This window comes from Pelobates fuscus, chromosome 3, assembly GCF_036172605.1.
Source record: "Pelobates fuscus isolate aPelFus1 chromosome 3, aPelFus1.pri, whole genome shotgun sequence".
Lineage (NCBI taxonomy): Eukaryota > Metazoa > Chordata > Amphibia > Anura > Pelobatidae > Pelobates > Pelobates fuscus.
Genome location: NC_086319.1, coordinates 48,086,664 through 48,100,368, shown reverse-complemented (window position 1 = coordinate 48,100,368; position 13,705 = coordinate 48,086,664). Strand labels below are relative to the sequence as shown.

General features: G+C 46.7%; 1 protein-coding gene across 1 annotated transcript in view; it reads left to right on the top strand.

Moving 5' to 3' along the window:
* Positions 1-13,705, top strand: part of TPH2 (tryptophan hydroxylase 2) — a 195,983-nt gene that overhangs the window by 34,953 nt on the left and 147,325 nt on the right. Inside the window, exons 5-6 of the mRNA XM_063445125.1 lie at positions 8,496-8,563; positions 8,649-8,845. Coding sequence (XP_063301195.1) covers positions 8,496-8,563; positions 8,649-8,845 — 265 coding nt within the window. The remainder of the gene's footprint in view (positions 1-8,495; positions 8,564-8,648; positions 8,846-13,705) is intronic.

Below are 13,705 nucleotides of genomic sequence, written 5' to 3'. Positions count from 1 at the left end.
GTCCTCAGTGAAAGGGAACTTATTGTATTTGATGGGGCATAAATTGCTAACAGAGTGTCTTGTGTTTCCCCCCTTATCTCTGTACATAGGACGGGCAGAGATTAAAACCATGACAGATTTGAGACTTTGCTTTATCAGGAGTTAAAGAGTTAAATTGTCTGAGACTTGGGCAGCAGGAGCTTTGTAACTGTGTAATTCACTGTAATTCACCTAACCATGGGCAGTCTGTCCCAGAGGCGGCTCTAGACTTTATGAGGCCTTAGGCAAAACGCAAACATGAGGCCCCACTAACAAAAAAGTGTCACATATACACATTGATGCACTGTCTACCTGTGTATGTGCCTGAGAGTGTGTCTGACACAGTATCCTTGTGTGTGTGAATGTATGTCTCTGTGAGAATGTTTGCGTTTTTGTCTGAGACCCTATGTGTATGGGGTAGCTGATGGTGAGAGGGAGCGGGGGGTGATGGTAATGTGAGAGGGAGCGGGGGGTGATGGTAATGTGAGAGGGAGCGGGGGGTGATGGTAATGTGAGAGGGAGCGGGGGGTGATGTGAGAGGGAGCGGGGGGTAATGTGAGAGTGGGGGGGTAATGTGAGAGTGAGTAATGTGAGAGTGAGGGGGGGTAATGTGAGGGGGGTAATGTGAGAGTGAGGGGGGGTAATGTGAGAGTGAGAGGGGGTAATGTGAGAGGGGGTAATGTGAGAGGGGGGTAATGTGAGAGTGAGAGGGGGGTAATGTGAGAGTGAGAGGGGGGTAATGTGAGAGTGAGAGGGGGGTAATGTGAGAGTGAGAGGGGGGTAATGTGAGAGTGAGGGGGCTAATGTGAGAGTGAGGGGGCTAATGTGAGAGTGGGGGGGGGCTAATGTGAGAGTGGGGGGGCTAATGTGAGAGTGGGGGGGCTAATGTGAGAGTGGGGGGGGCTAATGTGAGAGTGGGGGGGGTAATGTGAGAGTGGGGGGGTAATGTGAGAGTGGGGGGGGTAATGTGAGAGTGGGGGGGGTAATGTGAGAGTGGGGGGGTGATGTGAGAAGGAGGGGGTGATGGTGAGTGGGGTGAGGCTGAGGGTGGTGACGGAGGGTTATGCTGAGGGTGGTGAGGGTGAGGCTGAGGGTGGTGAGGGGTTAATGCTGAGGGTGGTATGGGGGTGAAGCTGAGGGTGGTGGTGGGTGGTGAAGCTGAGGGTGGTGAGGGGTGATGCTGAGGGTGGTGGGAGGTGAGGCTGAGGGTGGTGGGGGGTTATGGGGGATGGTGAGGCTGAGGGTGGTGGGGGGTAATGGTGAGGGTGGTGGGAGGTGAGGCTGAGGGTGGTGGGAGTTATGGGGATGGTGAGGCTGAGGCTGGTGGGGGTAATGGTGGTGGGGGGTGAGGCTGAGGGTGGTGGGGGTGGTGAGGCTGAGGGTGGTGGGGGATGGTGAGGCTGAGGGTGGTGGGGGGTAATGGTGGTGGGGGTGAGACTGAGGCTGGTGGGGGGTGAGGCTGAGGGTGGTGGGGGGTAAGGCTGAGGGTGGTGGGGGGTAAGGCTGAGGGTGGTAGGAGGTGAGGCTGAGGGTGGTGGGGGTTATGGGGATGGTGAGCCTGAGGGTGGTGGGGTGATGGTGAGGGTGGTGGGGGGTGATGGTGGTGGGGGGTGAGGCTGAGGGTGGTGGGGGTGATGGTGAGGGTGGGGAGGGGTGATGGTGGTGGGGGGTGAAGCTGGGGGTGGTGGGGGGTAATGGTGAGGGTGGTGGGAGGTGAGGCTGAGGGTGGTGGGGGGTAATGGTGAGGGTGGTGGGAGGTGAGGCTGAGGGTGGTGGGGGGTAATGGCAGGGCCGGACTGGGAACAGAAAGCAGCCCTGGAAAAAAATTATTTCAGCCCTCTAATTCATTGTGTCACATAGTATGCTTGTATTGTTTATATGTATGCACTTTGAAGAAGACTTTTGTCTTACCTGCAGCCCCTCGCTCTAGATGATCCATGGGTGTTACAGTGCTATAACCACCACCCTCCAGGACGCTCCCTGTCCGTTGTGACTGGCTCTGCTTGGAGACAATTCTTTAAGCAGGGAAACACTCCATGCCAATATCAGCATATCGGCATCAATGTGTCAATTGTATAATTTCTGAAAATATATATATATATTAAAAGAATGTCCCACATTAATAAATCACAATGGCACACACACACAATCAATGGCACACACACACACACTGACTATAGAAAAGCTCACTGACACAAAAGAGCTCACTACAGACAAGCTCACCGATAAACACAAAAGCTCTCTGACACATGCACAAGCTCACTACAGACAAGCTTACTGCTGTACACAAATTCACTGACATTCACTCAAGCACACTAGAGACAAACTCAGTGACAAACACAACCTAACTACAGACAAGCTCACCACACACACAACGTCTCTGACCAACACAAGCTTGATAATGACAAACACAGAAGTGCTCTGACCCACACAAGCTTACTGACACACAGAAGCTCTCTGATACACACACAAGCACATTACAAGCTCACTGATACACACACAAGCACACTACAAGCTCACTGATACACAAGCACACTACAAGCTCACTGACAAACACACAAGCACACCACAAGCTCACTGATGCACACTACAAGCTCACTGATATACACAAGCACACTACAAGCTCACTGATACACACAAGTACACCACAAGCTCACTGATGCACATACAAGCTCACTGATACACACAAGCACACCACAAGCTCACTGACAAACAAACAAGCACACCACAAGCTCACTGATGAACACTACAAGCTCACTGATATACACAAGCACACTACAAGCTCACTGATACACACAAACACACCACAAGCTCACGGATATATACACACAAGCACACCACAAGCTCACTGATACACAAGTACACCACAAGCTCACTGATGCACACTAGAAGCTCACTGATGCACACTAGAAGCTCACTGATGCACAATAGAAGCTCACTGATATACACAAGCACACTACAAGCTCACTGATGCACACTACAAGCTCACTGATACACACACAAGCACACCACAAGCTCACTGATACACACACAAGCACACCACAAGCTCACTGATATACACAAGCACACTACAAGCTCACTGATGCACACCACAAGCTCACGGATATATACACACAAGCACACCACAAGCTCACTGATACACAAGCACACCACAAGCTCACTGATGCACACTAGAAGCTCACTGATGCACACTAGAAGCTCACTGATGCACAATAGAAGCTCACTGATATACACAAGCACACTACAAGCTCACTGATGCACACTACAACCTCACTGATACACACACAAGCACACCACAAGCTCACTGATACACACACAAGCACACCACAAGCTCACTGATATACACCAGCACACTACAAGCTCACTGATGCACACCACAAGCTCACTGATGCACACCACAAGCTCACTGATATACACAAGCACACTACAAGCTCACTGATACACACCACAAGCTCACTGATGCACACTACAAGCTCACTGATGCACACACACACACTCTCTCCCTCTCTCACACTCACACTCTCACACTCTCACTCTCTCACACTCTCACTCTCTCTCACTCTCTCTCACACACTCTCTCTCTCACACTCTCTCTCTCACACTCTCTCTCTCACTCTCACACTCACTCACTCTCTCACACTCACTCACTCTCTCACACTCACTCTCTCTCAGTCTCTCACACTCTCTCACTCACACACTCTCTCTCACTCACACACTCTCTCTCACTCACACACTCTCTCTCTCACTCTCTCTCACTCACACACTCTCTCTCTCACTCTCTCACTCACACACTCTCTCTCTCACTCTCTCACTCACACACTCTCTCTCTCACTCTCTCACTCACACACTCTCTCTCTCACTCTCTTACTCACACACTCTCTCTCACTCTCTCTCACTCACACACTCTCTCTCTCACTATCTCTCACTCACACACTCTCTCTCTCACTATCTCTCACTCACTCTCTCACTCACACTCTCTCAGTCACACTCTCTCACTCACACTCTCTCACTCACACTCTCTCACTCACTCTCACTATCTCTCTCTCACTCTCTCTCTCTCCGTCTCTCACTCTCTCTCTCACACTTTCACTCTCTCTAACACTCTCTCTCTCTCACACTCTCTCTCACTCACACTCTCTCTCACACTCTCTCTCTCTCACACTCTCTCTCACTCACACTCTCTCTCACAGTCTCTCTATCTCTCTCACTCTCACACTCTCTCTCTCTCTCACTCTCACTCTCTCTCTCTCTCACTCTCACTCTCTCTCTCGCACTCTCTCTCTCAGTCTCTCACTCTCAGTCTCTCACTCTCTCTCTCTCACTTTCACTCTCTCTAACACTCTCTCTCTCACACTCTCTCTCTCACTATCTCTCTCACACTCTCTCTCTCTCACACTCTCTCTCTCACACTCTCTCTCTCACACTCTCTCTCTCACACTCTCTCTCTCACACTCTCTCTCACTCTCTCTGTCTCTCACACTCTCTCTCACTCACACACTCTCTCTCTCTAACACTCTCTCTCTAACACTCTCTCTCTAACACTCACACTCTCTCTCTCAGTCTCTCACTTTCACTCTCTCTCTCACACTCTCTCTCAGTCTCTCACACTCTCTCTCACTTTCTCTCTCTCTCACACTCTCTCTCTCTCACTCTCTCACTCACACTCTCACTCTCTCTCTCACACTCTCACTCTCTCTCTCACTCTCTCTCTCTCACACTCTCTCTCTCACTCTCACACTCTCACTCTCTCTCTCACACTCTCTCTCTCACTCTCTCTGTCTCTCACACTCTCTCTCACTCTCTCTCTCTGTCTCTCACACTCTCTCATCTACACTCTCTCTCTCACACTCTCTCTCTCTCTCTCTCAGTATCAATCATACAATTACCTGTCACTAGCAGTGTGGATCCTGTTCAGGTGCTTCCTGTACTTCCTTTTCCTGTGTGGAAGTTCACCAGGCTGAGGCTGGTGGGCGGAGCTCCAGTGCAGGGGCTGGATCCTTACCAGACAGGCCGTGGAGAGGAGCTGGCAATGTGAGAGAGATTCTCTCTCCTCCTTGCTGCAGCTGGCTGCCACCTCTGCCTGTTTAGCAGCCACTTCGGTAATTGTCTGCCCCAGCCTCACACAAAACCTCACAGGAGGGAAAAATGTGTCAAATGCTGCACTGCCGGCCCCAAGTCCACCGGCCCACCGGGAAATTCCCCGGTATCCCGGTGGGCCAGTCCGGCCCTGGGTAATGGTGAGGGTGGTGGGGGGTAATGGTGAGGGTGGTGGTGAAGGGGGGTGATGGTGAGGGTGGTGGGTGGTGGGGGGTGATGGTGAGGGTGGTGGGGGGTGATGGTGAGGGTGGTGGGGGTGGTGGTGGGAGGTGAGGCTGAGGGTGGTGGGGGTAATGGTGAGGGTGGTGGGGGGTGAGGCTGAGGGTGAAGGGGGGTGAGGCTGAGGTTGGTGGGGGTGATGGTGAGGGTGGTGGGGGGTGAGGCTGAGGGTGGTGGGGGGTGAGGCTGAGGGTGGTGGGGGGTGAGGCTGAGGGTGGTGGGGGGTGAGGCTGAGGGTGGTGGGAGGTGAGGCTGAGGGTGGTGGGGGTTATGGGGATGGTGAGGCTGAGGGTGGTGGAGGTAATGGTGAGGGTGGTGGGGGGTGAGGCTGAGGGTGAAGGGGGGTGAGGCTGAGGGTGGTGGGGGTGGTGAGGCTGAGGGTGGTGGGAGGGTAATGGTGGTGGTGGGTGAGGCTAAGGGTGGTGGGGGTGAGGCTGAGGGTGGTGGGTAAGGCTGAGGGTGGTGGGAGGTGAGGCTGAGGGTGGTAGGAGGTGAGGCTGAGGGTGGTGGGGGTTATGGGGATGGTGAGCCTGAGGGTGGTGGGGTGATGGTGGTGGGGGGTGATGGTGGTGGGGGGTGGGGGTGAGGCTGAGGGTGGTGGGGAGTGAGGCTGATGGTGAAGGGGGGTGATGCTGAGGATGGTGGGGGTGATGGTGAGGGTGGTGGGGTGTGATGGTGGTGGGGGGCAGGCTGAGGGTGGTGGGGGTGATGGTGAGGGTGGGGAGGGGTGATGGTGGTGGGGGGTAATGGTGAGGGTGGTGGGAGCTGAGGCTGAGGGTGGTGGGGGGTGAGGCTGAGGGTGGTGGGAGGTGAGGCTGAGGGTGGTAATGGTGAGGGTGGTGGGGGGTGAGGCTGAGGGTGAAGGGGGTGAGGCTGAGGTTGGTGGGGGTGATGGTGAGGGTGGTGGGGGGTGAGGCTGAGGGTAGTGGGGGGTGATGGTGGTGGGGGGTGAACCTGAGTGTGGTTGGGGGTGATGGGGAGGGAGAGCCTACCTTTCCCTGGTGGTCCAGTGGGCTCCCTGGTGGTCTGGTGGCCACTGCTTCCGGTCTGCAGCTCCGCAGAGCTGCAGACCGTGTAATCTCGCGAGATTTCAGAGCGTTGCCGTGGTAACCCGCGGCAACGCTCTGATTGGCCAATTCTCGCGAGTCACATGGTCTGCAGCTCTGCTCACTGCGGAGCTGCAGACCAGTGTCTGCGATGGTGGCCGGGCAGCCAGGAGGGGCCTCGCACCCGGCGGCATACCGGGCAAGCCGCCGGGCCCCCTCCTGGTGTCAGGTCCTCGGTCACTGACCGAGGACCTGACACACTCTGCCCACAGGCGGTTTAGGCGGCCGCGAGGCCCCAGCCAGCGCGAGGCCTTAGGCGGCCGCCTAAACCGCCTAATTAGAGAGCCGCCTCTGGTCTGTCCAGCGTGTCAGGGGTGAGCATGATGTGTGATGATAATATAATAATTATGACCCTGGAGATTCTCAGTTGTCTGTGCTCTTAAAGTGATCCCCCCCTTCCAGGGACCTAACATCTAGATCTAAATCTATCCTTATTAAAAAAAATACTTATTACAAAAAGTGTGAATTGCCATTTTGAGCACTGTGATTGGTTGGCTTCCAAATCAACAGTGCTCTGCTTTAGCATTCAATTTGTAAAATACTTTTCTGACCTAAAAGCTCAGTCTTAGCAGATTTTTTTTTTTTTGGGGGTTGGGGGGGGGGGAATTGGGATGTTTTTTTTATTTTTAACTATTTTCATTAGGTTTCAATGGCTTTTTTTATATGAACTTCAACCAAGACTTCATATGGTAAGTATTATTATTTTTTTTATTTTTTTGCAGGACTTTTTTCAGATAGTTTGGCCCTCTCACTACTATTATTATTTGGTAGTTAGTGGCATATTTGTTTTTATAAACTCACTTTATAACAGGATAGACACACCAAGCTAAAATAATCTATTTTGGGGTTAACCCCTTGCTGTGTCTAAAGTAATGCACATAAGGATTATGGCTCTTATTGCATGCCCTGCTCCCTCTCCCACGTTTATTCCTCCTTCAGGGATCTATGCTGGGGGTTGAAGGTCTTTATCTCGGTTTTGACAAGCACTTCTGTGATGTCTCAATAAGCAGATTCCAGGACACCTTTTAGTTTGGAAGTCTGTGGACCACTTCTGAGAGCAGTTAGAATGAGTATTAAAAAAGAACCAGTGTACCCAATAGATGTGAAAACAGCTTTTAGAAGGAAATAGTGTTTTTCTTTTGAACTCCATTGAGACATTTTCAATGTTTTCCTTGTTTCACAGTATCTTGTGTACTTTTACGACTCCACTATATCTATACATGTATCACTGGCATAAATCCACAGGCCTCACAATCTAGGTAGTAGAAACAGAAAATGTAATTATACCAAAGGACAAAAATAAGATACAACATTTCGGTTGTGTATTATTGCACTATTTAGCATATACATGTATCACTATTTACAATCCCTTCTTAGTTTGGGCATAACTACATTATGTTGGTCTCGGCCCTTGGAATATTTACAAGTGCTTCTCATAAAAGATTATTTTTTGTTCTCAAGAGTCATAACGCTGTTTGCACTTGTAGTACCTCTTTGTAAATAAATTCTCTCAGTGGTTCCCAAATGTTCAACAAATAATTGTAAAATTCAAAGAAGAAGTTTATTATACATAGACAATGTTAGATCTCATGCAAATATGTTGGAATTTATTTCCCTTTTATAATCTCTGTGAAAATTAGAATGCAGTCTAAAGTGGGTTGGAACTCTTTCCAGCCGACAATCAATTAAGCCGTCTCTTTATCTCTATAGTTATTAATTACTTTTCCAGTTAGAAAGACGCTAAGTGGTTAGAATCTCGGCAAATGTATCAAGAACCAATAAATGCACCCACAAGGTTTTTCACAGTGCACCCTCATAGGAAATTGTTTTTGTAGATATTCACTAAAGAAAGCCAGGTTATAAACCTTTCTTCTTTTCACTTCACATGACAATAGAATCTGAACTTCCACCATTCTTCTAGTAACGGGGAAAGTGATGGTTGCATGTACCACAGATGTACCACAAAAAAAGCTGATATATCATAAAATTATTGTGACTATATTTGACTTTCTCCTCATTTCTAACTTGCCTGTTTGACATACTTTCTTTGTTTAGGGATTTAAGGACAATGTTTACCGACAAAGGAGGAAATATTTTGTGGACGTTGCTATGGGTTATAAATAGTAAGTTAGACCTCGACATTGAACTATTTGTAGATATATTTATGGTTCCTTTGCTTTTATACTTAGAAAATGTTTTTAATTGTAGTGGACAGGCTATTCCAAAAGTGGAGTACACTGCAGAAGAAATAAGAACCTGGGGAACAGTATTTCGGGAACTTGCAAAATTGTACCCAACGCATGCCTGTAAAGAATATTTGAAGAACTTTCCATTACTATCCAAACACTGTGGCTACAGAGAAGACAATGTACCACAGCTTCAGGACGTTGCAATTTTTCTGAAAGGTAAAAGTCATTTCATTTACTAATTTTCTCAAATCTCTGTGCACATATAAGACCAAAACTAATTCAAAATGAAGTGTAACACATTCAAATTAAGCTCCTTCCACAAGTGTACAGGTTTATTTACTAAAGTAAGAACGTGGATTTGAATTTCAAGATCAAAATTGCCGAACTGGAAAGATATAATTAGACAAAGACGTTATAAGACAAAGTAGGTGCTGCTGAGGTGAACAAAAAATGACAAAAGTTGGAACTTCTGCCATCAACTTTTGTAGCTTTTGTAATTTCTTAGCAATTGTCGCTACCAATGTCTGGGGTAAACAAAAAGTTTATTCTCATGCCCCTTGAAAGAGATTATCTGGGGGCCTGTGGTGCTCCCTTTGCTGTACTTGTTGTATGAGTATAAGTGAACTCCTGAAGAATGATGCGCTAGGATCTGAGATCAGACCCCAGAATGAAGGTGTTGGCATACACAAGGGATAGCTTCAGGTAACTATATCTCTCTTCATCTTGTGTCTACTTGGATTCCTGTCCTTGCATAATTTTAAAGAACTCGAAAGTAACAGGGCCATTATTTTTGTATTCAAAGAACAGGTGTGTAAAATATAAAAACACACAATAACACTATAACTATATAAAAATGAAATAATCATGCAATATCATTATCCATACTAAAATTGTGCGTTTAGATCTGCTTTCATTACCACCGATCTATGATGATGATTTTCTTCGATTTTAAAGGGCAGTCTAATTTCCATATCTCTCTCTAGAGTGGTTATGGTCCAGGCCCTAACACCTGGTTTTATGTCAATCCTATTTTTGAGTTGTTTTACAGAAAACAATTGTTTTATAATCACCTCAAAAGTATAGAATACAAAAGTAGGTGAAGAAGAACCATACAGCAGTGGGGTGTTTATTTTTATTTTTTTAATTTTTGTTGTGCACAAGATAAACAAACAGCCTTGGTATGCCACAACAGCGGGGTCAAGGTAAAGAGTAGTTCAGTGTACAATATTGGTTGTGACATCTCTTAGTGTAAGTATGCTAGCTTAGCCTATGTGTCAAGAGGAGGTGGACAGAGGAGTGACAAAAGATCATGGAAACATGGCATGCATATTAGCATTTATAATAGATAGTGAGACGTTTGTGAGCTGTATGATTATACAACATGTTAGGCTAGGCGATGTGTAGACAGGTACTTTGTCTGCCTATATACCAGTGCTGCTGGCTGTTGGAGCTCACTGTCTCCCACGTTAACATATTTATGAAGTAGTATATTTGTATTCCGTGCAGCGGTTGGGCTGTCAGACTTAAAGTGTGAGTACATAAGTAAGTGTCACTAAGACTGGTAGGATCTGACTGTTAGTGCTCGTACCTATTTAAGCATAGTTTGAAGTGCACCGTTCACAAATGCCCACTCAGTTAAAACTTTATGCATGTATATATATATAGGCAGGTACACTTATGCATGTTGTCATCATCTCTGGCATTCAAAGTTTTAGCCCTTTACATGTAAGCATTGTGTGGTGTAGTTAACGTAGCCCTTATTCTCGTTAAGGAGCTGGTCAGACTTTCGTCTCTAGAGTGTACGTGTGAGACTCTGTACTTTGTTATGGCTTGAGTGTTTTCGGGTTAATCATGAGTGGAGGTACCGGTAGGTGCCTTATTGTCGATTATTGTCGTGGTGTGCCCAATGTGGTGCGGTTCTAGTATGTCACGTCTTTTGTGGCTGCTTGGCGGTTCAGCAGAGAGGTGTGTGTTGGTGCAATGGGGTGTTTATTAAACTTACTGTATTGGTAACTTATCTATACTCGGAGAGAGTTATTATTTTCAGGATTAAAATAACTTTCCACTTTAAGTCTCAAAATACAGTGTTGAATGTTGACATACCTTTTTCTTTCTTTATCACACTGTCAAAATATGTAAAACATCCTGATTTCTTTTGATACACACAGAGGCAGACTACATGAAATTAATATTTTATACCTCACAGTATGATGGATCAAAGGATCCTTGTGATTTGAGTTTAGCTACTGCCCTTCCAAGCAATGTATGGAATCTTTAGAATATAAAGGAGAGGGTTCTTATCATTCCACCACCTTTCCATATGATAGCTGATGCTTACTCTACAATTGTCACAAAAGGATCCGTGCTAAAAACGGCCACATAAAATATAATATATTTTAAAAGGCTGAAACCAACCAAATTATTATCTGGAATACACCCAGATACCGTGTTTCCCCGAAAATAAGACCTACCCTGAAAATAAGCCCTAGCTGAATTTTCGGGGTGGGCTGCAATATAAGCCCTACCCCGAAAATAAGACCTAGGCATTTTACCTTTGCGGGACTTCCTTCTTCTATGAGGAGGAGGGGGAGGAGCGTTGGGGGCCGCGGCATCGCGCAGCGTGATGACGACGTGCGTAGTGTGATGACGACGTGCGCAGCGCCGTCAGTCTGCCTTCACGGATCTTCAGCGGAAGGATCCATTCCGGGCGGTGAGGCACCCAGTGGTCGGACTCTTTAAACTGTGAGTAGATACCGGTATTTTATGTCTGGGACTTAATTAATTAAAGGGGGGGGTGAATTAATTAAAGGGGGGGTGAATTAATTAAAGGGGGGGTGGGTTAATTAAAGGGGGGGGTGGATTAATTAGAGGGGGTGGATTAATTAAAGGGGTGGTGGATTAATTAAAGGGGTGGTGGATTAATTAAAGGGGTGGTGGATTAATTAGAGGGGGTGGATTAATTAGAGGGGGTGGATTTATTAAAGGGGGTGGATTAATTAGAGGGGTGGATTAATTAGAGGGGGTGGATTAATTAAAGAGGGGGTGGATTAATTAAAGAGGGGGTGGTGGATTAATTAGAGGGGGTGGATTAATTAGAGGGGGTGGATTAATTAGAGGGGGGTGGATTAATTAGAGGGGGTGGATTTATTAAAGGAGGGGTGGATTAATTAGAGGGGGGTGGATTAATTAGAGGGGGTGGATTTATTAAAGGAGGGGTGGATTAATTAGAGGGGGTAGATTTATTAAAGGGGGGGTGGATTTATTAAAGGGGGGGTTCAATGTACATACCGGTACCGTAAATAAATAAGCCCTACCCTGAAAATAAGCCCTAGTGTGTTTTTTGTGACTAAAATTAATATAAGACCCGGTCTTATTTTCGGAGAAACACGGTATGAACAATGCAACATGTGTGACCACAATCTGATATAGTAAGGATCTACAAATAAAAAGGACAATACATGATGAAGTACATAGGGAAAAAACGTACAAAATGTAAGGAATCATGCGCTTGTCTCCCCTCAAGGGCATAGAAGATGATGAGGATCTTATCAAAAGGAGGCATGAATCTCAAAAAAGCAGAGGTACAGAATGGTGCTAAACGTTTTGAAGTTGGATGTAGCAATGGGTATCTGAAGGGCTTGGAAGAGGTATAAAAACCTCGGTAATAGATTCATCTTTATTGAGGCCAAGCGGTTAAGCCAAGATATTGACATGTCTTCCCAATTCTCCAGGTCCTGTGTGGCTTTGTTGAGTTAACATAGAAACATAGAAACATAGAATGTGACAGCAGATAAGAACCATTCGGCCCATCTAGTCTGCCCAATTTTCTAAATACTTTCATTAGTTCCTGGCCTTATCTTATAGTTAGGATAGCCTTATGCCTATTCCACGCATGCTTAAACTCCTTTACTGTGTTAACCTCTACCACTTCAGCTGGAAGGCTATTCCATGCATCCACTACCCTCTCAGTAAAGTAATACTTCCTGATATTATTTTTAAACCTTTTCCCCACTAATTTAAGACTATGTCCTCTTGTTGTGGAAGTTTTTTTTCTTTTAAATATAGTCGCCTCCTTTACTGTGTTGATTCCCTTTATGTATTTAAATGTTTCTCTCATATCCCCCCTGTCTCGTCTTTCCTCCAAGCTATACATGTAGGTGCAGGAGTAGGTGTGTGTAGTTATGGCTGTAAGTTTGTGCCAGGTCGGCAGGGAGAATGGTGCCTAGGTATTTAATTGTAGAGGCCTGGAGATTAAACGGATATTGTATTTGTAGGGCATTAAGTGTCGAGTGGTCTATGTGTATGGGTAAGACTTCAGTCTTGTCAATATTTAATTTGTAGCCTGATACTGCGGCGTAGTCGTCCAGAGCAGTTAAGAGGAATGGAAGAGAGTGTAATGGTCGGTTACCGTTAGCGTAAGCAGCTATTTTGTAGTTATCGCCTCTGATGATCAGGCCATGGACGCCTGCGTTTGCCCGGAGGTAATTGAAGGAGTGGTTCAAGGGACAAGGCAAGAGAGGGCATCCCTGGCGAGTTCCGTTTAGTATTCGGAAGAATGGTGGGTGTGAAGAGGTGAGGAGTAGATTGGCTGTGGGGGATGAGTAGAGCATTTGTAGAGCATCTATGAAAGGTTGTGAGAATCTAAATTTTTGAAGGACAGCGAAGAGAAAATGCCAAAGTAGTCTGTCAAAAGCCTTTTAGGTGTCGAGGGAGAGGATCAGGGTGGGAATCTGTCGGGAATTTGCATACCAAATTAGGTAGAATGAATGTCTGGTGTTGTTGCTGGCCTGTCTATTGTGGATACATCCTGCTTAGAGCAGAGCACTAGATAACAGAGAGAAATGGTTTTTGTAGGAGTTGTGGGATAGATGTTGTTTTGTTCATTCCTGCACGCCCTATACGTACATGAATGCCAGAAACAAGGCAATGCCACATTGCTTCCGTCATAATTTGTATGCATGGATGCTGTATCCTAAATTGACACTGTGACACAGCGACACAATTGATGGAAGAATGGTGCAGGATTTGGGAAAGAACGCTATACTGACATAGGAGCTGGTGGAGAATGGGCAGGTG